Source organism: Moschus berezovskii, chromosome 1, assembly GCF_049115385.1.
Source record: "Moschus berezovskii isolate FMDL1 chromosome 1, NW_MosBer_1.0, whole genome shotgun sequence".
NCBI lineage: Eukaryota > Metazoa > Chordata > Mammalia > Artiodactyla > Moschidae > Moschus > Moschus berezovskii.
In genome coordinates this window covers 156,424,634-156,449,106 of record NC_142460.1, presented here as the reverse complement: position 1 = coordinate 156,449,106, position 24,473 = coordinate 156,424,634, and the positions used below count along the sequence as shown (strand labels likewise).

At 34.3% G+C, this 24,473-nt stretch overlaps 1 protein-coding gene across 1 annotated transcript in view; it reads right to left on the bottom strand.

Moving 5' to 3' along the window:
- STAG1 (STAG1 cohesin complex component) overlaps window positions 1-24,473 on the bottom strand; it is a 503,309-nt gene that overhangs the window by 40,242 nt on the left and 438,594 nt on the right. Inside the window, exons 17-22 of the mRNA XM_055413256.2 lie at window positions 20,159-20,251; window positions 19,967-20,056; window positions 19,609-19,812; window positions 18,547-18,617; window positions 17,067-17,154; window positions 2,261-2,341 (exon numbers count right to left, since the gene is read on the bottom strand). Of these exons, the coding sequence (XP_055269231.1) occupies window positions 2,261-2,341; window positions 17,067-17,154; window positions 18,547-18,617; window positions 19,609-19,812; window positions 19,967-20,056; window positions 20,159-20,251 (627 nt within the window). The remainder of the gene's footprint in view (window positions 1-2,260; window positions 2,342-17,066; window positions 17,155-18,546; window positions 18,618-19,608; window positions 19,813-19,966; window positions 20,057-20,158; window positions 20,252-24,473) is intronic.

Below are 24,473 nucleotides of genomic sequence, written 5' to 3'. Positions count from 1 at the left end.
AATAACTATTTTAAAAGAAAAATATTAGCAATGGAAGATTAATTTTTCAAATTTGTGTGTATCCTAAAGATTCATGTTTTATACGGTTATCACTTTGAGCAAATCACTTCTAAACTACAGACACAACCAATATATGATCACTAAATATACTTTGGTTTACAAAAATTACCAACAACTTCAAAGTGAGAAGAAACATCCTGAGATACTGCTAAGGAAGGAGAATTTCACATGTGATATAAATGCACAAAAAACCAAAATGGAAATCAGTGAACACTACAGCATCTAAAAGATGCTAGGGCACTCTTTCTGGAATAAAGAAAACCAGTGTTGGCTACAAAATCTGCATTGCATTGTGGCAATAACAAAAACAAAATCAGTAGAATGACTAAAGACAAAAAGGAAGCTATTTTCATTAGGAGAATATATCAGACGAAAGTTAAACAGAAAGGCAAAGAATCTCAAAATAGCTCTGCTGCAACAGGATTAAAAAAAACCAAAATATTCTGGACTTCCCTGGTGGTCCAGTGGTTAAAATTCTGTGCTTTCCATGCAGTGGGGCATGGGTTCGATCTCTGGTCAGGGGTTAAAAAACAAAATATTCAAAGAAGGAAGTCCAAGAAAAGATTCTTACTCTAATTATGGAATTTTATTGTAAAGGGGCAAAATTTAAATGAAGGAAATAACCACTAATTATGCTAAAGTTTTAGGCTAGCGTATATTCCAAATTTACTAAAATGCAGTTATCATCATTCAGTTAAAATACAAATAACTCAGACAATGAAAATAATCTCAGTGGAAAAACAATATAAAAGTCAAATAAACTAAGTGAAAAATTCAAATAAACTAATTATGCATAACATATAAACTCTTGCTTTCAAATTTTAATTTATATATATATACACTCTCTGTTAATCTTTTCATGTAAAAGAATATTTCAAAAAACATGAATATGTTATATAGTTTTAAAGTGATTTTTATTTCCAATAAAAGAAGATTAACCTTGATTTTTGCTTTTCAAGACTAAAACTTTTAATAAAATAGAAAAAAAACCAAGAAGCCAACAAATTAATCAACCTCCTTCTAACTGAAAATGAACAAAACTCCCAATTACTTCCAAAGGCAAAGAAATCCTCCAATCATTCAACGGAAAAGACAAAAAAAAAAAAGTTTTTCTCCAAGAAAATAATACTCTGTATAAAGCAGTTGGTTCTATATGGAAATGTATTATTAACATTGTTACTGGTTGACTAGCTTCTGTTTTGTTAAGCTAAGGAGGATATATAAACAACATAGTCTCTTTATTTGGTTCTTTATCAAGTGTCTGCTCTTTGTGCATATGTTCTAGCCCCTTTGATTTCATAAAACAACTTCAATATATTTGTTTTGTATTTATGTCAGATAATTTCAATATATAAAATATTTTTTAGTCTGAATCTCTTCATGGTTTCTAGTCTTCTTTTTAGTAAAGTTGGTTTTTTAATATGAGCTCATTTTTCTTAAAACTCTGGAAAACTTGCTGAGGCAACTTCCTTCAGAAAGGATTTATATTTGATTCTCTTAGATGCTTGGGGATACTACCATTATATAACATTTTAAATCCAAATCTTATTTATTCCCTCATGAATGGAACTGGTATGAGTTTATTTCTAATTTACCCTTATGCTGGGAGTAGCTCTTTTTGGGATCCCAACTTTATCAAGGGACATGCTACCTATTAGACATTCCTCTTCAGGAGGGCTTTGGAACTTGTCTAGATTAGCAAATATCCTCAAGGCTAAGTAGGTGTTAGTACTCTGCTTAACTTTCTTGGATCTGAGTTTCACTTAACTTCTGGTTTGTATTTTCCCTTTGTTTTGCATGGCCATGGGTAAATTAAAAATTAAAATTTTATCCAATGATTTGAAATGTTCAAAAACAAGAGTGTTGTTTAGTTTGGGCCCCAAGGTGCCATAATGCCAGAACTACACACTACACACTATTGTCTTTCAATATTATTCTCTTTCTTACAGCATATCACCTATCAAAGCTCTTGTGGTTTCAAGTACAGTTATTTCTCAAAAGAATTTAAACTTCATGTATACATACAACTCTGTGGCTATTGCTTGAAAAACTGTTTATCTTTCAAAGGTGTAAAATATATATATATATATGTTTAGGATAAAACAAGAATTGATAACAATAATTATAAATAATATTATGAGTTAAGCAAGATTATTGTGCTTTAGTAATAATCCTTCTGCCTACGGAAACTCTTACTTACTTTGGAAGGAGAACCATCAGTAATTTTCACCAACTGCCAAAGAATCGAGTAATGGGAACACTGCAGTGCCTGTACGACTATCTGTATCAAATAAAAAATTCAAACAAATGAGACATAATTTACGTTTGTACAATATTAAGAGAACAATATTTATCATAGCTTTTATCTCACAATAAAGTTTCAAGTGCAAATAGTTGTAGAATTAATAAGAATGCACAAAATAATATTTAGTTAAAAAAGACAAACCAATCAATCTAGAGAATACAGATATAATGTATCTCAATAAATATGAACCCGAATACACTATGCTTTAAACAAAAATGCATTGTCATGAATACTCTACTCAGTCAAACTTTTAGGAAGAGATTGAAGAAATTGTTTTATCCAAATGCTACACTTAAATGATTACTTGTTTAAAGAGTTTTTAATATGAAATATAACACTCACACAGAAATGTGCATAAACATACATAAAACTTAATGACTGAAGTATATGAAGAAAATGCTGTCACAGATTAGTGTGTGTTTGTAGATAAATGTGGATATTCTTTGATACACCACCAAATACTTCAATCTGTACTTGTGAGAGAAAGCAAATGACATCTTTCTCTTTCATGAAAATAGTTTGACCTTATGAGCCTGCCTTGGAATCTCCCAGGCTCCCTGGGCCACATTTTGATAATCTCTGCTCTGAGAACAGGATTGCTGGGTATGTGTGTATTTAACTTTACAGGAGATAGTACCAAATTTTTGTCCAAAGTGGTTCTAGATAATATTCTTTGACAGTTCTTGTGGCTCCATGTTTTTATCTACATTTGATGTCATCACATGTTTTACATCTGGTGACTTTATGTATGAGTAGTATCTTAATGTGGTATTAATTTATATTTTTATAATTATCAACGGAGATGAGCACCTTTTCATTTTTTATTAGGGCTGAACCCCTATTCTGTAAAATATTTATCCATATATTTCAGCAAGGCAAACAGCAGAATTTAGGAAAATAAAAATTAAGAATCATAAAATTTCATTTTGGATAGGGCTTTTATTAACATTTTTGTTTGAATACATGATTAATCTCTACTGCAATAAAGCATACCAGATATGATACTCCATTATTATAGTGTCTATATTATTTTCCCCTCTAAATAGACTAAAAATCACAAGAATGAAAATATGTATAAGATAAGTCAAAAGAGAAATCAGTAAGTGGAATGCTTTAGGAAGCAGAAATCTGATTGGTTTTACTTTAAAAATTTCAGATCCAGTGCATCGTCTCAGCTCTGAAAATAACTCATCAGAATTAGAAGGATGAGTGGTGCTGCTTTTCATACAATACTAATAAGATGTCAAGGTTTTATTAAACATGATAATTAAATGCCTGATTTATGTCAGAATGCCAGAAATAAGACTTACTGAAACACCGTCAACTTATGAACATTAATGCTAAAGAAATCCTCTTACTACACTTAGAAGATACTCAATATGGTACACTTCTGGTCCTGAGACACCTTCTGATAACTTCTACCTTATAAAAAAAGTATTGAAGAGGTGTGTGTGATTTAAAACTTTTTCTTGAATTTGAAACTATCTGTATTGTTAGATTACTAGAAAAGCGATAAACAAAGAACATTAATCAATGGGAAATTAAGATAAGGAAAAAACTATTGTTGAAGATCTGCTTAATTTTGGTTATATCTATCCTAATCATTACAAATATCACTTCTTTTCATTCCACATTTCTATGACCTATATACTAGGAATTACTCAAAATGTATTTCAAAGTTGTGCATAAGTTTATTAGATTTAGAAGAGAGAAACAGGTCACTTCAATACCTATCTCCAATACAGCATCCCCATTTTAATTTTCAATACAATGGTATTCATCATATGTTTACTTCAGAAGGGCTCCACAGTATTATTTTAAAATAAAAAGCTCACTCTCATTGATTGGCAAACATTTTGCTTTCTAACAGTTATAATTATGTAACAATATAGTTGATCACACTTCAAAAGAAAATTCAGAACTCTTTCTTCCAGGCTTTACACCAGTCATATTGATTTTTATCTCCCATACTAGTAATGTTATCCTAAATCTGAAAGTCATTTTTATTTAGCAACTTCACCTTTTTGTAGTACAGGTAAAACAAGAAAGACAAGCAATTAAAAACTGAAAAAGCCGAAAGATAATTCTAACCTAGGAGCAGGACAGTCCTTCTGCCTTTTCTTGACTAAGACTGCTCTGACTCTGGAAAGGATCTTTTAATAATACCAAATAAATGGGGAAATAGTGGAAACAATAGCTGACTTTATTTTTTGGGGCTCCCAAATCACTGCAGATGGTGACTGCAGCCATAAAATTAAAAGATGCTTACTCCTTGGAAGGAAAGTTATGACCAACCTAGACAGCATATTAAAAAGCAGAGACCTTAGCCAACAAAGGTCCATTTAGTCAAGGCTATGGTTTTTCCAGTAGTCATGAATGGATGTCAGAGCTGGACTATAAAGAAGGCTCAATGCTGAAGAATTGATGCTTTTGAACTGTGGTGTTTGGAGAAGACTCTTGAGAGTCCCTTGAGCTGCAAGGAGATCCAACCATCCTAAAGGAGATCAGTCCTGAGTGTTCACTGGAAGGACTGATGCTGAAGCTGAAACTCCAATACTTTGGCCAACTGATGCAAAGAGCTGACTCATTTGAAACAACCCTGATGCTGGGAAAAATTGAAGGCAGGAGAAGAAGGAGATGACAGAGGATGAGTGGTTGGATGGCATCACCGACTCAATGGACATGAGTTTGGGTAAACTCCGGGAGTTGGTGATGGAGGGAGGCCTGGCGTGCTGCAGTCCATGAGGTTGCAAAGAGTCAGACATGACTGAGCAACTGAACTGAACTGAATTGAGTAATAGAATCTCTTCCAACCCTACTCTTCTGACCTCATTTTTGCACAAGGTAATGGGGTTCCCGGAAGGACATAGTAATGTATACTGCACACTTCTGGGCAAAAATTAGTTAAGAAGAAGGACTGCTTTCTTCATCCTTTCCTCCCCTATCTGCCAGCAGGATACCAACAATCCAGGAGACCGTGGGTCTCTGAATGACTTGGCTGTGCAGTGACACCTACTTCCCGTAATTGTGCTTTATGGTTATGTAAGTGAGGAATTACTTTTTATTGTGTTAAGCCACTGAGATACTAAGATTATCATAGCAGCTAGTATTACCATAACCAACATAAAAATTCTTATTAGCTCTTTTAAAAAAATAATTACTTTAATCTATTTAAAGGAGCTAGCTCTATCTTTGATTAGCAGATTGAATTAATGAGAATCATTCAACCTATAACTAATGATATATCTTGGAGATGAAGGTGAACTGTATTTATTACATGTAAGTAAAGACTAAGTATCAAGATTGCAGGGAGAAATATCAATAACCTCAGATATGCAGATGACACCACCCTTATGGCAGAAAGTGAAGAGGAACTCAAAGGCCTCTTGATGAAAGAGGAGAGTGAAAAGGTTGGCTTGAAGCTCAACATTCAGAAAACGAAGATCATGGCATCTGGTCCCATCACTTCATGGGAGATAGATGGGGAAACAGTGGAAACAGTGTCAGACTTTATTCTTTTGGGCTCCAAAATCACTGCGGATGCTGACTGCAGCCATGAAATTAAAAGACACTTACTCCTTGGAAGGAAAGTTATGACCAGCCTAGATAGCATATTAAAAAGCAGAGACATTACTTTGCCAACAAAGGTCCATCTAGTCAAGGCTATGGTTTTTCCCGTGGTCATGTATGGATGTGAGAGTTGGACTGTGAAGAAAGCTGAGCGCCGAAGAATTGATGCTTTTGAACTGTGGTATTGGAGAAGACTCTTGAGAGTCCCTTGGACTGCAAGGAGATCCAACCAGTCCATTCTGAAGGAGATCAATCCTGGGTGTTCATTGGAAGGACTGATGCTAAAGCTGAAACTCCAATACTTTGGCCACCTCATGCGACGAGTTGACTCACTGGAAAAGAGTATGATGCTAGAAGGGATTGGGGGTAGGAGGAGACGGGGACGACAGAGAATGAGATGGCTGGATGGTATCACCAACTCGATGGACATGAGTTTGAGTGAACTCCGGGAGTTGGTGATGGACAGGGAGGCCTGGCGTGCTGTGGTTCATGGGGTCGCAAAGAGTCAGACACGACTAAGCAACTGAACTGAACTGAAAGACTAAGAGAAAATCTTAGGAAGTTTAAAGTTTTGAAAAACTGAATCTGCCTGGAAAATAAAATCTGACAAGAGACTAATAATAGGAAAAATGATTATTACACTAAGAATGGGGAAAATGTTTATGTAATATATATGCATGTATAGATATATATCATCTACATATACGGGACATGTTTAAAATTCTGAAAACCTGGGGGCACAGTTCTTGAGGTTCTAGCCTTCTATATTCCCCCTTTGCCTGGCAAAGTAATAAAATTCTGAAAATCCACATAATGACTGGGATAAATTAAGACTCTTACTTTTTTTCTGTTTGTAAGATACTTTAAGGGGAAGGATGATCAAATATTTTTAGTGGACAAGTGCATGACAAAAGAATGAACTGAACTTAATACTAGTCTGCTTCTAATATCCAAAACTGGTCTTTTTATTTATCATATTTAGACTTGGTTAACATGAATAAAAAGAGCTTTAAGGTAAAAATTAATAACCAACATGGTTTCATCAAAATGGATATAAGGCTGGCAAATAAGTACATGTAAACATTCATTAGCATTAAGAAAACATACATTAAAAAACACAGTGAAACACCAATACATATCTACTCAGATGGCTAGAGTAAAAATTGCTGACGATATGAAGTGCTAATGAGAATTCAGAACAACTGGAACTTTCATACATTGCTGGCAGAAATACAGAATGGTACAGTTACTCTGGAAAATGATTTGGCAGTTTCTAATAAAGTTAAACATATACTTACCAGAAGACCTTGCAATTACACTCCTGGGAATTTACTTTAGAGAAATGAAAATTTATGTTCAAACAAAAGACTACACAAATATTTACAGTGCTTTTTATTGTGATAGCCAAAAGTTGAAAACAATCCAAATATTTTCAACTGAATGACTAAAAATAGTAATGCATACGTTGGTGCAAAAGTAACTGCAGTTTTGCACTGCTGAACTTTGCCATTTGATACTGGAATACATTCTTAAATAAATCGGTTATGCTGTACACCATTTTAATGCACATTTATTGCTTTATGTTTTTTTGCTAAAGACTTATTACTTGCTGTTTATTTTAGACTAGAGAAATCATGCTACTCAAAAAGCAAATTCGATTTTTTTATTCGAGTTCAAAATGTGTTGTAAAGCAGCAAAGACAACTTGCAATGCCAACAGTGCATGTGGCCCAGGAACTGCTAACGAACATACAGCATGTGGCAGTTCAAGAAGTTTTGCAAAGGAGAGAAGAGCCTTGAAGATGAGGAGCGCAGTGGCCAGCCATCGAAAGTTGACAACGACCAATTCAGAAGATCACTGAAGCTGATCCTCTTACAACTACATGAGAAGTTGCCCAAGAACTCAACATCAACCATTCTATGGTCATTTGGCATCTGAAGCAAATTGGAAAGGTTAAAAAGCTCCATAAATGGGTGCCTTATAAGCTGACTATAAATTTTAAAAAATCGTTGTTTTGAAGTGTTGTCTTCTCTTATTTTATGCAACAACAATAAACCATTTCTCTATTGGATTGTGATGTGTTACGAAAAGTGGATTTTATATGACAACTGGCAACAGCTAGCTCAGTGGCTGGACCAAGAAGAAGCCCCAAAGCACTTCCCAAAGCCAAACTTGCACCAAAAAGGGGTCATGGTCACTCCTTGGTGGTCTGCTACTAGTCTGATCCACTACAGTTTTCTGAATCCCAGTGATACCATTGCATCTGAGAAGCATGCTCAGCAAATCAATGAGATGCACTGAAAACTGCAAGAATCGCAACTGGCATTAGTCAACAGAAATGGGCCCAATTCTTTTCCATGACAATATCCGACCACATATCACACAATCAATGCTTCAAAAGTTGAACTAATTGGGCTATGCTGTTTTGCCTCATTCTCCATATTCACCTGACCTCTAGCTAACCGACTACCACTTCTTCAAGCATCTCTATAACTTTTGCAAGGAAAATGCTTCCACAACCAGCAGTAGGCAGAAAATGCTTTCCAAGAGTTCTTGAAACCCTGAAGCATGGATTTTTTATGTTACAGGAATAAACAAACTTATTTCTCATTGGCAAAAATCTGTTGATTGTAGTGGTCTCTATTTTGAATAATAAAGACTTATTTGAGCCTAGCTATAATGATTTAAAATTTATGGCTTGAAACTGCAATTACTTTTTCACCAACATAAATATCTACACAATGGACTAACAATGAGCAGTAAAAACAAACCAACTACTGACTCACACAATAACCTGGATTAATCTCAAAGGCATTATGCTCAGGGTTTATACTAAAAAATTTCATTTATTTGGAAATCTCAGAAAGACAAAACTATAGTGATGCAAAACAGATGAGTGATTTCCAGTAGTCGTATGTAGGTGGTGCAAGCATATGACTGTGAAGGGATAATATGAAGTTTTGGGGATGATGAAACTGTTCTGCATCCTGACTGTGGTGGTAACCACATAAATCTATACATATGTTAAAATTCTTCACATAGGAAGGAAGTCAAGTCAGTTTTACAGTATAACAATGAGTAAGAACCAATGTGGCAAAGAGTAGAGTTCACAGTAGTATTTTTGAGTAAATGCAAAAAAAGCACAAATATGGAAGCAAGTCATAGTGTCATAAACTAACAAAAATTATTAAATAAAAAGGAGAGATTCCTAAATCCTACATGTATTTTGGGAATGAGAGATCATCCACTGTTGCATTACCAATATGCATACTATATAAATTTTTTTTAAGACTGAAAAACTCAAGCAAAATATTCAAACAATAAAAGGGCTCAGTAGTAAAGAATCCGCCTGCCAATGCAAGAGACATGAGTTTGATCCCTGTTTCGGGAAGATTCCACATATGGAGGAGTAACTAAGCCCTTGCACATAACTGTTGAGCCAGAGCTCCAGAGCACAGTAACCACAGCTACGGAAGCCTGCACGTTCTAGGTCTATGGTCTATTTTGAGTTAAGTAAATGAACTCAGAGTCTTTTTTTTTGGCATATGGATATCCAGCCATTTCAGCATCACTTTTGAAAAGATCATCCTTTCTCCAAAGAACTGCCTTGACACTTTTTTCAAAAATCAATTGACCATATATGTGTGGGTCTATCTCTGGATTCTCTATACTGTTTCTTTGATTTATTTATGTCTATGGGGTCACAGAGAGTTGGATATGACTGAAGTGACTTAGCAGCAGCAGCATCCTCTCTTCAATGTCACACTAAAACTTTTTACAGTCTTGAAATCAAGGAGAGTGAATCTTCTTCATTCATTTTTAAAACATTCTTTTGGTTATTTTATTTCCTCTCCATATAAATTTTAGTATCAAGTTGTTATTTTCTACAAAAATATTTTGCTGAGATTTTAACTGGAATTGTGCTGGATCTAATAAAGTTTGGGGAGAACTGACATTTAAACAACACAGAGCTTTGTAATTCACAAACTCAATATATCTTCATTCATTAAAATCTTCTTTGATTTCTATCATTAGTGTTCTATAGTTTTCAGTATACATATCCTGCACATATTTTGTTGGATTTATACCTAAGTATTTTGCATCTTTTGGTGCTACTGTAAATGGCACATATTTCTAAAGTTTCATTTGCCAGTGTTTATCACTAAATAACTGGCTTTTATACACTGTTCAGTTCAGTTCAGTCGCTCAGTCGTGTCCAACTCTCCGCGACCCCATGAATCACAGCACGCCAGGCCTCCCTGTCCATCACCAACTCCCGGAGTTCACTCAAACTCATGTCCACAGAGTCGGTGATGCCATCCAGCCATCTCGTTCTCTGTCGTCCCCTTCTCCTCTTGTCCCCAACCTTTCCCAGCATCAGAGTCTTTTCCAGTGAGTCAACTCGTCGCATGAGGTGGCCAAAGTACTGCAGTTTCAGCTTTAGCATCAGTCCTTCCAATGAACACCCAGGACTGATCTCCTTTAGAATGGACTGGTTGGATCTCCTTGCAGTCCAAGGGACTCTCAAGAGTCTTCTCCAACACCACAGTTCAAAAGCATCAATTCTTTGGCGATCAGCTTTCTTCACAGTCCAACTCTCACATCCATACATGACCACGGGAAAAACCACAGCCTTGACTGGATGGACCTCTGTTGGCAGAGTAATGTCTCTGCTTTTTAATATACTAACTAGGTTGGGCATAACTTTCCTTCCAAGGAGTAAGCGTCTTTTAATTTCATGGCTGCAATCAGAATCTGCAGTGATTTTGGATCCCAAAAAAATAAAGTCTGACACTGTTTCCACTGTTTTTCCATCTATTTCCCATGAAGTGATGGGACCAGATGCCATGATCTTTTGTTTTCTGAATGTTGAGCTTCAAGCCAACCTTTTCACTCTCCTCTTTCATCAAGAAAAAGCCTTGAAAGCCTCCTTTCATCAAGAGGCTTTTTAGTTCCTCTTCACTTTCTGCCATAAGGGTGATGTCATCTGCATATATGAGGTTATTGACATTTCTCCCAGCAATCTTGATTCCAGCTTGTGCTTCTTCCAGCCCAGCGTTCCTCATGATGTACTTGTAGTTTGTATCAATTCCATACCCTTATCTTGCCCCTCCCCCATACCTTACCCTACTGGTCTTGAACAGCTGGTTTTTAAACTTACAAAGCAGTAAGTATAATGGTAAAATTTACAACAATATAATTTTGTTTTTATTTTTACTGAAGTATAGTTCATTTACAAAGTTGTGTTAGTTTCAGGTATATAGCAAAGTGATTCAGTAATATATACATGAGTGTGTGTGTATACAGATTTCTCAGATTCTTTTCCCTATAGGTTATTATGAAATACTGAGTATAGTATTCCCTGTGCTATACAGAAGGTCCTTGTTGGTTATCTGTTTTACACATAGTACTGTGTATATGTTAATCCCAAACTCCTAAATTACCTACCCCCTTAAAATTAAGTTTTTTGAGCACTACGAATCTCTAGTTTTCCACTGAGAAATCCATTGGTAAAGTCACTGTTAATTTCTTATGTATCATTCCAGAAATAGTCTGTCAATCAAAAGGTACATGTATATATAAATCTTATCATTCTTTTAAATTTACATTGTTCTGTTCCTTGCCTTTTTCATAAAATTTCTTCTCACAGAGAATGTTATAGAACAAATAATATCAACCCCACTCTTTTAATTATGACTACACAATATTACACAGAATCAAAACAGTCCTTCCATAGATAACCAGTTTTCTGTTGCTGGACATTTAAAACTATTTTAAGCTTTAAATTTTAAAGTAATTTTGCAATGAATATCTTTGTACCTATGTCCAAGTACATACCTGTAGTCTAAATTCCTCAAACTACTAACGCTCAATGTCCACTTTTAATTTTGATAAAGACTGACAAATAACCTTCCAAAAGGATCCCACTGATTTTTTCTCAGAACTGTATCTGAAAGTATGTCAGTATTAAAAAAACGAACAAACAAAAAACCCAACTCCATAACGTTTTGACACACACATATAGTTGAAAATTACTGGTATAGAACCCAGACTGGACAGAGGATGAAACTCAGGTTACTAAGACAAAATCGGCAGCTACTACTATAATCTGCAAGAGAAGATATGAAGGACGAAACTAAGGAAATGGCAGCAGGGCTAGAAGAATGATGACAGGAAGAGATACTAAGGAGGTAGAATTTTTAAAAAGATCAAAAGTCTCTTGAGGTTAAACACTGCTTCCAAGATACCCTTATACTTCCAGAACCTGACACTCAAACACATTTTTGGTCAATAAGGACCAGAGAATTAAGTAGATGTGTGTGGAAGGGTCGTGAAGATGTTCCAAAAAGTTCTGTTATGGCATGCCCAAAGAATAGTCAGAAGTTGGTAAGGGAAAACATTTCTGTAAGGATGTAGCCTTTCAAGGAAAGCATGACTACATCGATATACTTCGAGAGAAAACATGGTCCGATTATTTATATAATAAGCCTTATTATAATCATAAGCAATAACTTGACTAAAATTAAACTTAATCCCAAATACTGTGTTATGTCTAAAGAAATATGTTGAGGGCTTCCCTGGTGGCTCAGTGGTAAAGAATCCACCTACCAATGCAGGAGACAAGTTTGATCCCTGTTTCAGGAAGATCCCACATGTGCAGAAGCAACCAAGCCCATGCACATGACCATTGAGTCTGTGCTTGACAGTCCAGGAACTGCAACTACTGAAACCGTCTAGAAACTCATAGAGCCTGTGCTCTGCAAGAAGAGAATCCACCACAATGAAAAGTCCATGCACTGCAACTAGAGAACAGCTCTCTTCCACTCACTGCAACTACAGAAGCCTGTGCAGCAATGAAGATTCAGCATAGCCAAAGTTAAAAAAAGAAAAAGAAAGAAAAGTGTTGATTTTCAGTTCACAATGATAAAGTATCAGCATCTAATCTCTCCCCATAATTCTCACTAGAACAATACAAAAGAAGTTTGGAAAAAATATAAAAATGTAAAATAATAAGAGTTTGACATGGGACAAACATCAGAAGGCATGGAATACTATAAACAGTAGTAGCAAACTAGCAGTAGAAAATTTGAAAAGACAATGAAAATAATTTAAAAGCTTAGTTTAAGAAGGTATGAAGCAGTTATGAGGCTGTGGGGAAGTTAATGTCTATTTGCTTCAGTTTAATAATCAATAAAATGAGAATAACAATGTATATTCCATAGGGTTGTCAGGAGGCTTCAACAAATGTTGCATACAAAGACTTAAAATAGTACATGGTACATAATAAACACAAAACTAAAATTCTCTATTATTGATGGCTTGACAGGTCCAAAGTTACTGACATGATTAACTTCCTTTTTTATGTATTTAATCACACTATTTTTATATAGAAAATATTTACCAAAATAATTTATGAATTTTTCTTTATTGGCTTTCAATTTTTAGAATATGGAAAGATGATTCTTGGAACTATGTATTAAAGCAGAATTTTAATATTTAATTTTTCTTAGATGTTGCCTAAGAGGAGTTTTAGATAACTTACAGATATACTAACAAGAAATAGAAAACAGGATAAGAAGAATTTAAATATTTAAATTTTTTGCCTTCATTTTTTTTAACCAAATTAAAAATAGTATGAATACTACAATAAATTCTGAAATGCACACTCTATACAAGCCAATGACTACTGTGTCAAGGAGTTGCAGTAAGTTTCATGTTTTCCATAGGTTAAGAATTCATTAGCATGGTGCAGGGCCTAAACAGACCTTAGAACATATTCTTGAGCCAGAAAGTATGGTAATGCTCAAAAAGATATTTAAAGCACACAGGAGTAGGCTGGAAAGAAATTCCCTCTGGCTAAATCTACAACAACTTGAGCACCAAAATAAATAACAATAGTATTGTTTTAACCAGATGAATAGAATAGGAATAAAATAGGAAACCATAAGTCCATTATACTACTAAATTTTTAAAAATAAGTTTAAAATTTAAAAAGGTAAATTAATGAACAAATATATAAGTAAATAACTATTGGGAGTAAGGAAAAGCTCTTTCTTACAGCAGAGGACCAACTAATAAATATAAAATAAAAGAAAATCACCACTTCAGTTACCATTTTGTGACTATCATAGTAATAAACGAGTCAGGCAAAATCATAAATGAATGCTCAAATTATTATGTCAAAGTTTGATAGGAAACAGGATAATATACACAGTCTTAAGGAATCTTCCCAGATTACTTACGCATCAAAAAAGAACATGGCAACTCTACACAGGAGTTACTTGGTAGGCCTCACTTACTAAAGTGATCAAAATTAATTATTTCCAATACTGAACAAACTGCCATCATGTGCTTCCTGATGTGATTCACTGAAAACAGAGTATCATTTATGTAGCATTCCTGCCAAGAATGCATAATCTAAATCTAAACATGCAGATCAGACAAAACTAAATGGAGAACATTCTATAAAATAACTGGTCTGTACTCTTCAAAATGTCATAAAAGACAAGCCTGAATGACCATTAATATTTAAAGGAGACCAAAAAAAAAACCCTGAAGATATTACAAAAATGTAATGCATTATTATGACTTGGATCCAGGGCTGGAGAAAAATTCTAGAGTATTATTAATATTTTTACACATGCACATTATTATATGGGGAGGAAGAGAGAGAGAGGGAGAGAGCAAGTGCAAACGTGAGTGTGCAACTATGGGAAATAGACAACTGATGAACGGAAGGAAACAAGTTAATTTTTCTTTTATAACTTTTTTATAGTTCAACTTTAAAAACGTATTTTAAGAACAGCTAGATTTTTAAAAATTTGGTTTTACATATTGTACTATAATAGTTAAAACAGCACTGAAATGAGATCATGGAAAGAGGAAGGAAAAGAAGAACTCAGTGAATCCCAAAGAGTAGAACTGTAAAACTTCTCATTGAAATGGTTACCATAGAAAATGAACAGTCAAACATAAAAGGACAATACAGTTCCACAAAACAGTTGGTAAATAAATTTTAATCTACCTTCAAAATGTTAAGCATAACTGAAGTTTAATAATAGTACACATTGTGGTAGTTTTCTGATATATATTTTGGATTCTAAATGAAAGGAACAGAGTTGGAGTTTAAAAAAGCAAGCTTGCATGGCAATGGCTACACACTCCAGGATCCTCACCTGGAGAATTTCATGGGCAGAATGGACAGAATTCCATGGACAGAAGAGCCTGGCGAGCTACAGTTATGGGGTCGCAAAGAGTTGGACACAACTGAGCGACTAACACTTCTACTTTTTTATTTTCTTGGTCCTATGAAGAAATGACTGAATTCACGTTTTGGATTTTCAATACTGGGTATCTAAAGAGATGCTTCTAAGAGTTGCTAATGCTAAATAATCTCTAATTGCTAAAATGAATACAAGTACAACCTAGTAATGATGTACTCAAAATGCATACACATGATTAAAGTTTAAAGAATGTGCCTAAGAAGTTAACAAAGCTAAAGCAAATGTCACATAAATATGTCCTTTTACTCAAAGAAATCAAAATAAGATGGGGTAAAAAAATGCATACGTAGTACAAATAAATAACAGAAATCTAGCATAATCACCAAAAAATATTGGTGATACTATAACAAGTCAGGTCTAAAACAAAAAATTACACTGACTAAAAAGCAATTACATTCTTTAGAAAGACCACTGAGAAATGATGGTATTGAGAATTAAAAATAAATTTAGATATAATCTCCAGACAAAACAGCAAAGTGCTGTTCTTATTCTCTTCTTGAGGAAAATAAGTAGACCAAAAAAGAGATTATCTTAACTCTATCATTTCAAGTCTGAAGCACAGCTTAGAGTATCAGTGAATTGCATTTAGGCTACTGAGAAGTTTGAGATAAAAAGAGGATAAAAGTTGGAAGAGTCAACAATAAATGAAGAACAAACAAGGGGTCAAATACTCAATATTTTTGCACAAACTAATAAAACATCTAATACAATCAGGGACATTTGTTATTAAGAGTGCCTACAAAGTAGAGATCAAAGATATGAATTAAGGCAACTTAAGAGTTAATCATAGCAATAATAAAGCATTGTTTCTGCAATTAAGTTTTAATGTGAATTAATAATTTTGTTACATCTATTGACATTGTTATTGCTTTAGTATAATGAAATGTCATTTAAGCATCCCATATTACCAAAATAGGAATGGATGAACTCACCCTTAAACATCATCTGTACCTAACCACAGGGATAGTATTAAACCACAGGGATAGTATTAATATTTTGGTCTATATGAATAAGTGTCTGCAATGTACAAAATAACTCTTACTTCTTAACAACATATTGTTACTGTTAATTAGCAATAATTACAATTGCTAATTAATAACTCACAACTTAATTCTCACATAAAAATATTATATTCTTAATTCTCTGTATGATAACTGACAGAATCTCTTTCAGACTACAGAAACTTTTTCACTCCAACCTACATATGAATACAAAAGTCTAAAAATCTGCTAAAAGCCTCTAAACTTATTTAACTATGATTCTTCCACAAAAACTAAGCCATATCTAAGGCTTACTCTTATCAATACCTAGAACAGTGCCTGAAACACACATGATCAGAAATTTTCATTACATTAAATTGATCAAGTTGTGAAATTGCTTCTAGAGTAATTAATGGCATTTTTCCTAAAAGAGTAACAATACTTACTTCAAAATTAAAAATTCATATTAAACTTCTGCTACATTTTGGCAAACTTTTTCTATTTTTTTCTGTTCAAATCTGAAGGTAAAATATACCTATCTGTAACACTCAATCACTATGGTGATAATTCTCAAAGGAGGTGGCTGAATTTAAGAATTGTCAACTATGTTTCCATGAAAGGCTTTTGATAATCCTACACGATCTCAGAAAAGCTTCGCTTTCTAAAATGACACAGAAGGACTTTATTGGCGGTCCAGTGGGTAAGATTTTGTGCTCCCAATGCAGGAGGGCTGTGTTCGATCCCTGGTTGGGAAACTAAATCCCATATGCATCCTGCAATGGAGTTGCAAGCTGCAACTAAGACCCAGCACAGCCAAAATAAATAAATAAATAAAACGACATGGAAGGAATAACGATAAACTCCTACCTGTTCTGGCATAGCTCCATGTTCAATTCCAGTCTTCAATAATCTGTAGCAATTACCAAATAGATCCCATTTTGTGAGATCATGAGCGCTAAAATAAACAAAGATGCATTAACTTTATTCTAGAGTGGAAGAAAGTTTAAATTTGTTGAGCTCAGTTTCAATGGGGGAAAAATAACATAATTTCATTTTCTAGCAGAAGTATAAAAGTTCCATAAGGAAATGTTCAAATCTCCAAACTTAGAAGGAAAAAGAGAAAGAGGGGAAGAAACAGAGAGAGAAAAGAAAAAGAGGGAAGATGGGAATGAGGGAGAGAAGAGGACAGAGGTGGGCAGAGAAAGAGAGCAGAAGCTGATATTAGGAATTCATTAAGAGAAATCAATAATACTATGTTTAAGTGAAGGTTACCATTCTTTCTAGTATATTTTAAAGCATATTTAAACAAATTCATTTATAATTTCAAAGTATAAATACATTTTTGAAAGAGATCTGTAATCATCACAAGATGGAGACAACAAAAGACACGAAAGACAAAGTCAGGGTAAGGGAAACATGGCACAGTTCAAAAACTTTAGTGTAGCCGTCTACATGGGCTGAGGACTTCTGAGTGAGGTAAGACTGACACTGTAAATTCTCATGAGCTCTGCTACTAAAAACAGTATGATTACTGGCTGTCAACTTTTATTTTCAAGTGTCAAAATATTTTCTTGAAAAGCAGTTTTGACACTGGTTGTCAACTTTTATTTTCAGATGTCAAAATATTTTTTCAGATATGAGTCTATCTCTCCATGGAATTCCGAAAATATACTTGTGTATACAGAAAACGCTTAGATTTTAGACACTGCTTTTGAAATGACTCTGAAGTATTTATTAAAGTAAGAGCTATACCTAAATATTCTTTTTCACAACAAAATTCTTTACTTCCCCCTCTTCATGGAGACGATAAACATGTCTCATTACAAGGGATATGTAAAGTAGAATTTGAAAATGATACCTATTTCACTGATCTGAGCCTTTTTTCCTTACTCAAATCCAACTGTTCTATCTACACAGTAAGAACACAATAATAAACAGGCAAACAAGAACAATTCAGGGAAAAAAGCATATGGAAATAACTTTTATGGCTTTTGTCAAAATTGTGATTCTTATTTAGCAAGCTTTCTAAGACCTATGAACTGAAAATTATACCTACAAAACTCTAGCTTACAGAGTAAGCCCATCTAATTTGTTAATAAAACAAATTATCTTCAAGTTTTTACAATGTAGAGTGTACATTCACTATGCTGAAAGATAAATCTTATTCCATAAGTAATCAAATAATAACAAAAAACTCAATTTATCTTGAGAAAATCTGAATAAAAAATTTACATCTCAATATTTGTCTAAAATTTCCCATTGTTACACAGATGCTAAACATTACAATCAGTTTGTTTTATGTTAATGTAGGATATTCACTAAATCTACTTTAAATAAAATGACATACTTGTGAAAAGAGGTTAACCGCTTTAATGTAGAAAGAACATTGTAAATATCATCATCATCAGCTTCTTCTCCCTATAATCAGAAAGCAGATAGCACCTCACTACCATAAATTTACTCATCCTCAAATTCACATGAAAGTCTTTTAATACATACCATATAAAGAAAAATTCTTTTGAATTATACAAAGAGTACATATTCACTGCTGGTAAATGAGAAAGTACAAATAAGCAAAATACCAGAAAATAAACAACACCTGTTAAGTTCAAAATCCAGAGATGACCACTTTTGCATTTTAAACAATGTCATAAACATGACTTTGTATCCTTTTCTGATTAATACCTTAGGATAAATTCCTTGCAACTGCTGAGTGGAAGGATATATACTTTAAATATTTTAATGGTTATTTCAAAGATTTTACTCTCACTTACATGTTTAACTGTAAAATCACAGTAAAACTTTTAAAGTAGTTGAAAAAAATTAAAAGTTAAAATTAAAAATAGGGGAAAATTGATTATAGGGATTAAAAAGAAATCCTATGAGCCTGGCTGTCAGGACATACAAAGCTGTGGGAATTCCAGGTTGCCTTATATAGATTGAAGGAAGATGGCAAGACTCAGGAATCACAGAAATAATCATAAAAGTAAACAGTTGGAGGTGCTTGCTGCTTTCCTAGGCACACCACTGGTGAGCAGTCATTCGTTATTAGCACACTTTATTTTCATGTTCTATTCACTATTACATCATAATAGTTCAGTAATATTAAAATGCAATTTAGATTCCAGGAATAGAAAATGAAAAACATGAGTTAAAAAAGCTGGCTTAAAAAGATTTTCCTTAAAAGAAAAAAACAAAAAAACCTGCTTGTTATGAAACAGGTTTTTTAAAATAAAGTGTAACTAAGGCTGATCTTTATAAAATGAACTGCAATAATGCTGCCAAGCTGTGAAAACATTAGAGAATTCTACTAAATTTTATTTTAAAATGGAAAAAATTTACAAACTCAGCTACCTTGAAAATTATTAGCCAAAATTATTATATGTATACATTAACTTTAAAAACCAACCTCTTGCAATAGATCTTCCACAGAATGATTGAATCGATCTACAAACTCATCAATCAGTTGGCTTCGAGCTATGTCAACTCTGTTCTGGATGGTATACTCTTCACTGCATAAGATGCTATAGGTTTTACTGCAGGCTTCCAGAACATCTGATTCTACATGTTTCTCCACAACAAATTTAATCTGTTTTAATAAAGCATCTAGATGCTGCAGAGGAAAAAAAACTATGATATTTAGATTAATAACAAAAAACAAAACTAAGGATCTGTCATATAATAAGCCTATATATTACATGAAAATAAAATAATCCAGTTAATAAAACAGACTGTAATAGCAGAATTTCAATTTTACAGTTTCTTACCTTTTCCATTCTACCTGTGCTATAAATTTCTAGATCAAAATACTGTGGGATTTGAAGCAAGTTTGCTACCTTCTCTGCATCTGCAGAATACTAGAAGAAGAAGCAAAGAAAAAGATGTAACTACTTTAATAGTACAGTGTAGTAAGCAAATTTGGTGGCATACAATCACAAAACTGAAAATGGAAACTGTACCTTTGACAGCAACATAGGCAGTGTGATAATAAAATGCTCAGTCAACTTGTTTCTATCGTCAATTTGAGTTTTCCTTTCTTTGGCAGTTAGCACCTAGAAATAAATTTAAATGTGTAAAGAATAAGTGTCATGTACTAATTTATAAATCTAGAATGTTACAAAGATGATGAAGCACTGGCAGATAATATAACAGAATTTTCAGAAAAGTTTAACAAACTACTAAAATAAATGTATCTAGTTTTACTTAAATTACTAATAAACATGTACTCGTCCTTTATTAAATAGCAAATTATTACTTGTTTAGATTAAATCAAAAGAAAAACATTTCTAAAAAACCAGTTACAATATTTGAGACAGAGAGGTATAGCCTGTGGTCACTGAGCAGACTAGAGCCCATCACCTTAACCTGTACTCAACTAGTTAAACCATAGGTGGTTCCAAAAATAAAACATTAAAACGCAGGCTCAGTGAGGATAATTATTTCCCCCAAGTATTCTGCAGTTTGAAGAATTTACCACCATAATTTTGAATGATTTTACAGGACAGAAACATTCTGATATAAACTGCTACTTTGTAAATGTAAACCTCAATGTCTGATAACATATGAAAGAACAGGACGTCCTATATAAATGTTCTTTCAGGGGCTTTATTGCTTTTCAATAAAATCATGGTATCCGGTCCCATCACTTCACGGCAATTAGATGGGGAAACAATGTAGATAGTGACAGACTTTACTTTCCTGGGCTCCAAAATCACTGCAGATGGCGACTGCAGCCATGAAATTGAAAGACGCCTGCTCCTTGGAAGAAGAGCTACGACCAACCTAATCAGTGTATTAAAAAGCAGAGACATTTCTTTGCCAACAAAGGTCTGTACAGTCAAAGGTATGGTTTATCTGGTAGCCATGTATGGATGTGACAGTTAGACCAAAAAGAAGGCTGAGCATCCAAGAATTGATGCTTTTGAACTGTAGTGCTGGAGAACTCTTGAGAGTCCCTTGCACAGGGAGATCAAACCAGTCAATCTTAAAGGAAATCAACCCTGTATATTCAATGGAAGACTGATGCTGAAGCTGAAGCTCTTAATACTTTGGCTGCCTGATGTGAAGAGCAGACTTATTAGAAAAGACCAATGCTGGGAAAGATTGAAGGCAGGAGGAGAAGGGGACAACAGATGATGAGGTGGTTGGATGGCATCACTGACTCAATGGACATGAGTTTGAGTAAGCTCCAGGAGATGGTGAAGGACAGGGAACCCTGGCATGCTACAGTCCACGGGGTTGCAAAGAGTTGGACACGACTGAGCAGCTGAACAACAATTGTTCTTCAACCTCTTAAAACATAAACATTCTGGAATGATCTATCACCAAGTGTTTAGTTTAGCACAAGATAATTAAAGGGGCTACATATAAAAAGAAATGTTATGTATATAGAAATGTATTTATATGTCTTGAAATTCATTAAACAATGTATGAAAGGTCTAAGGATATTGATTTTAGGGTAATAGCTATTGTCAATTAAATGGTCATTGTGTCAGGCACTCTATGTACATGAACTCATTTAATCCTCATGGAATCTTTAATGGGAGAGCAAAAATGGCATAATACCTATGAAGGGGGAATTTGAAAATATCCAACAAAACTGTACACAATTTTTTTCTTTGCCCCAGCTACATTACTTTAGCAATCTACCCCACCAACACACTTGGCACAAATATGAAATGATACAGGATTATTCACCTCACATTATTGCCAGCAAAAGACTGGCAACAACCAAAAAGACTCTCAATAGTCTATCTGCAAAATGAATCCTATTCAGACATAAGAAAATACAAAAAATCTGCAAGTAAAGTTATGTAGTAATGCCCAGGATATACTGTCAAATGAAAATATAAGGTACAGAACACCATATAAAATATGCTATCTTTTGTAGGAGATAGGCGATTGAAAGGGAAGAGGATGGAGAATAAGAATACATGCCCCTGTATTTGTGTATGCATTTATCTACATTTGCAATATGAAACACTGAAGGAGAGAGAAAAAAACAAAGTTGGATACAAGGTAGAAAAGGGATACCCTTTAGGGAAGGATTTAAGAAAGACTTCTCTAAACATTCTGATTTTTTAACTAAGTAAATTCTTTATGTATTTCCAAAAAATAAAGATGCGAAACAAAATCAAAGAGGTAAAAACTCTGTTATGATAAATTTAAGTCAGAAATATTAATATGAATGCATCATTTAAGCACAATGTATATATACAAATATATGTATTTCTTAGCTCTACATACTAATGGTACCTAGCAGAAATGATAACCAGTTGACAATGAGTATTCTCAGTGAATCACAACAAACTGTGGAAAATTCTTCAACAGATGGGAATTCCAGACCACCTGACCTGCCTCCTGAGAAATCTATATGCAGGTCAAGAAGCAACAGTTTGAACTGGACATGGAACAGACTGGTTCCAAATCAGGAAAGGAATACGTCAAGGCTGTATTACTGTCACCCTGCTTATTTAACTTGTAGGCAGAATACATCATGAGAAATGCTGCACTGGATGAAGCACAAGCTGGAATCAAGATTGCTGGGAGAAATATCAATAACCTCAGATATGCAGATGACACCACCCTTATGGCAGAAAGTAAAAAACTAAAGAGCCTCTTGATGAAAGTGAAAGAGGAGAGTGGAAAAGCTGGCTTAAAACTCAACATTCAGAAAACTAAGATCATGGCATCTGGTTCCATCCCTTCATGGGAAATAGATGGGGAAACAGTGGAAACAGTGACAGACTTTATTTTTTGGACTCCAAAATCACCGCAGATGATTGTAGTCATGAAATTAAAAGAAACTTGCTCCTTGGAAGGAAAGCTATGACCAACCTAGATAGCATATTAAATAGAAGAGACATTACTTTGCCAAAAAAGGTCCGTCTAGTCAAAGCTATAGTTTTTCCAGTAGTCACGTATGGATGTGAGAGTTGGACTATGGCTGAGTGCCGAAGATCGATGCTTTTGAACTGTGGTGTTGGAGAAGACTCTTGAGAGTCCCTTGGACTGAAAGGAGATCCAACCAGTCCATCCTAAAGGAAATCAGACCTGAATATTCACTGGAAGGATTGATGTTGAAGCTGAAACTCCAATACTTTGGCCACCTGATGAACTGACTCATTTGAAAAGACCCTGATGCTGGGAAAGATTGAAGTCAGGATGAGAAGGGCATGACAGAGAATGAGATGGCTGGATGGCATCACCGACTCAACGGACATGGGTTTGAGTAAACTCCGGGAGTTGGTGATGGACAGGGAGGCATGGCATGCTGCAGTTCATGGGGTCGCAAAGCGTCAGACATGACTGAACGACTGAACTGAACTGATCCTTAGTGACAAGATTCTGATTTTTACATACTATTCTCTATCAAAAGGAACTAGTGCTTGTGGGAGATTTCTGTTCTAGGGTAATGTAGCCTACAGTGTAGCTCCCAAAAGACCACTGTCTCCTAGTATTCATGCCCTTAATAGAATCTCTTCCAAAAATGAATAAGGCTGACAAGTGTAACCTAAAGAATATTGTGAGAATGATGCTATATGACTTTTGAGGTCATAAAAGACATAGAAGTGTCCACTTTATTCTCTCTTGGATCATTCATTCTGGGGGAGGCTTGCAGCCTTGAAACAGTACTACTAAGAGGTCAACATGGTAAGGATATAAGGCTTCCTACCAACAATAAACACTAACTTAACAATCACATGACTGAACCATTATGGAAGTAGCAAATTTATTATCAAGACCTCAGAGGTTAAGGCCCTGGCTTAACTGTAACCCTATGAGAGAATCTAAAGTAAAAAACAGCTAAGTCATTCACAAATTTCTGACCTACAGAAAGTACAGGAGACAATGAATACATATTCCTTTAAGCCTCGAAGTTTGAAGTACAGTTGTCCCCGTTAACTGTGTGGGATATATTCCAAGATGCCCAGTAGATGTCTGAAATTGCTAATTGTCCTGAACCGTTGATATACTATGTTTTTTACCAACACGAACATGCCTATGATAAAAGTTAAATTGATAAATTAGGCATAGTGAGAGATTAACAACAGTAACTAACATAACAATTATAACAATATACTGCAATAAAATTTGAATATTTTCATTCAAAATATTTTAAAATATTTTTATATAAATATTTTATAAAAATTTAATTCCTTTCAAAATATTTTATATAAATTTAATTCCTTTTCCATCTTAACTAAGAATTCATCAAGTATTGTGGCCTTCACTTTTGCACTTTGATGTATCACAGCAAAACAAACAGGAGTT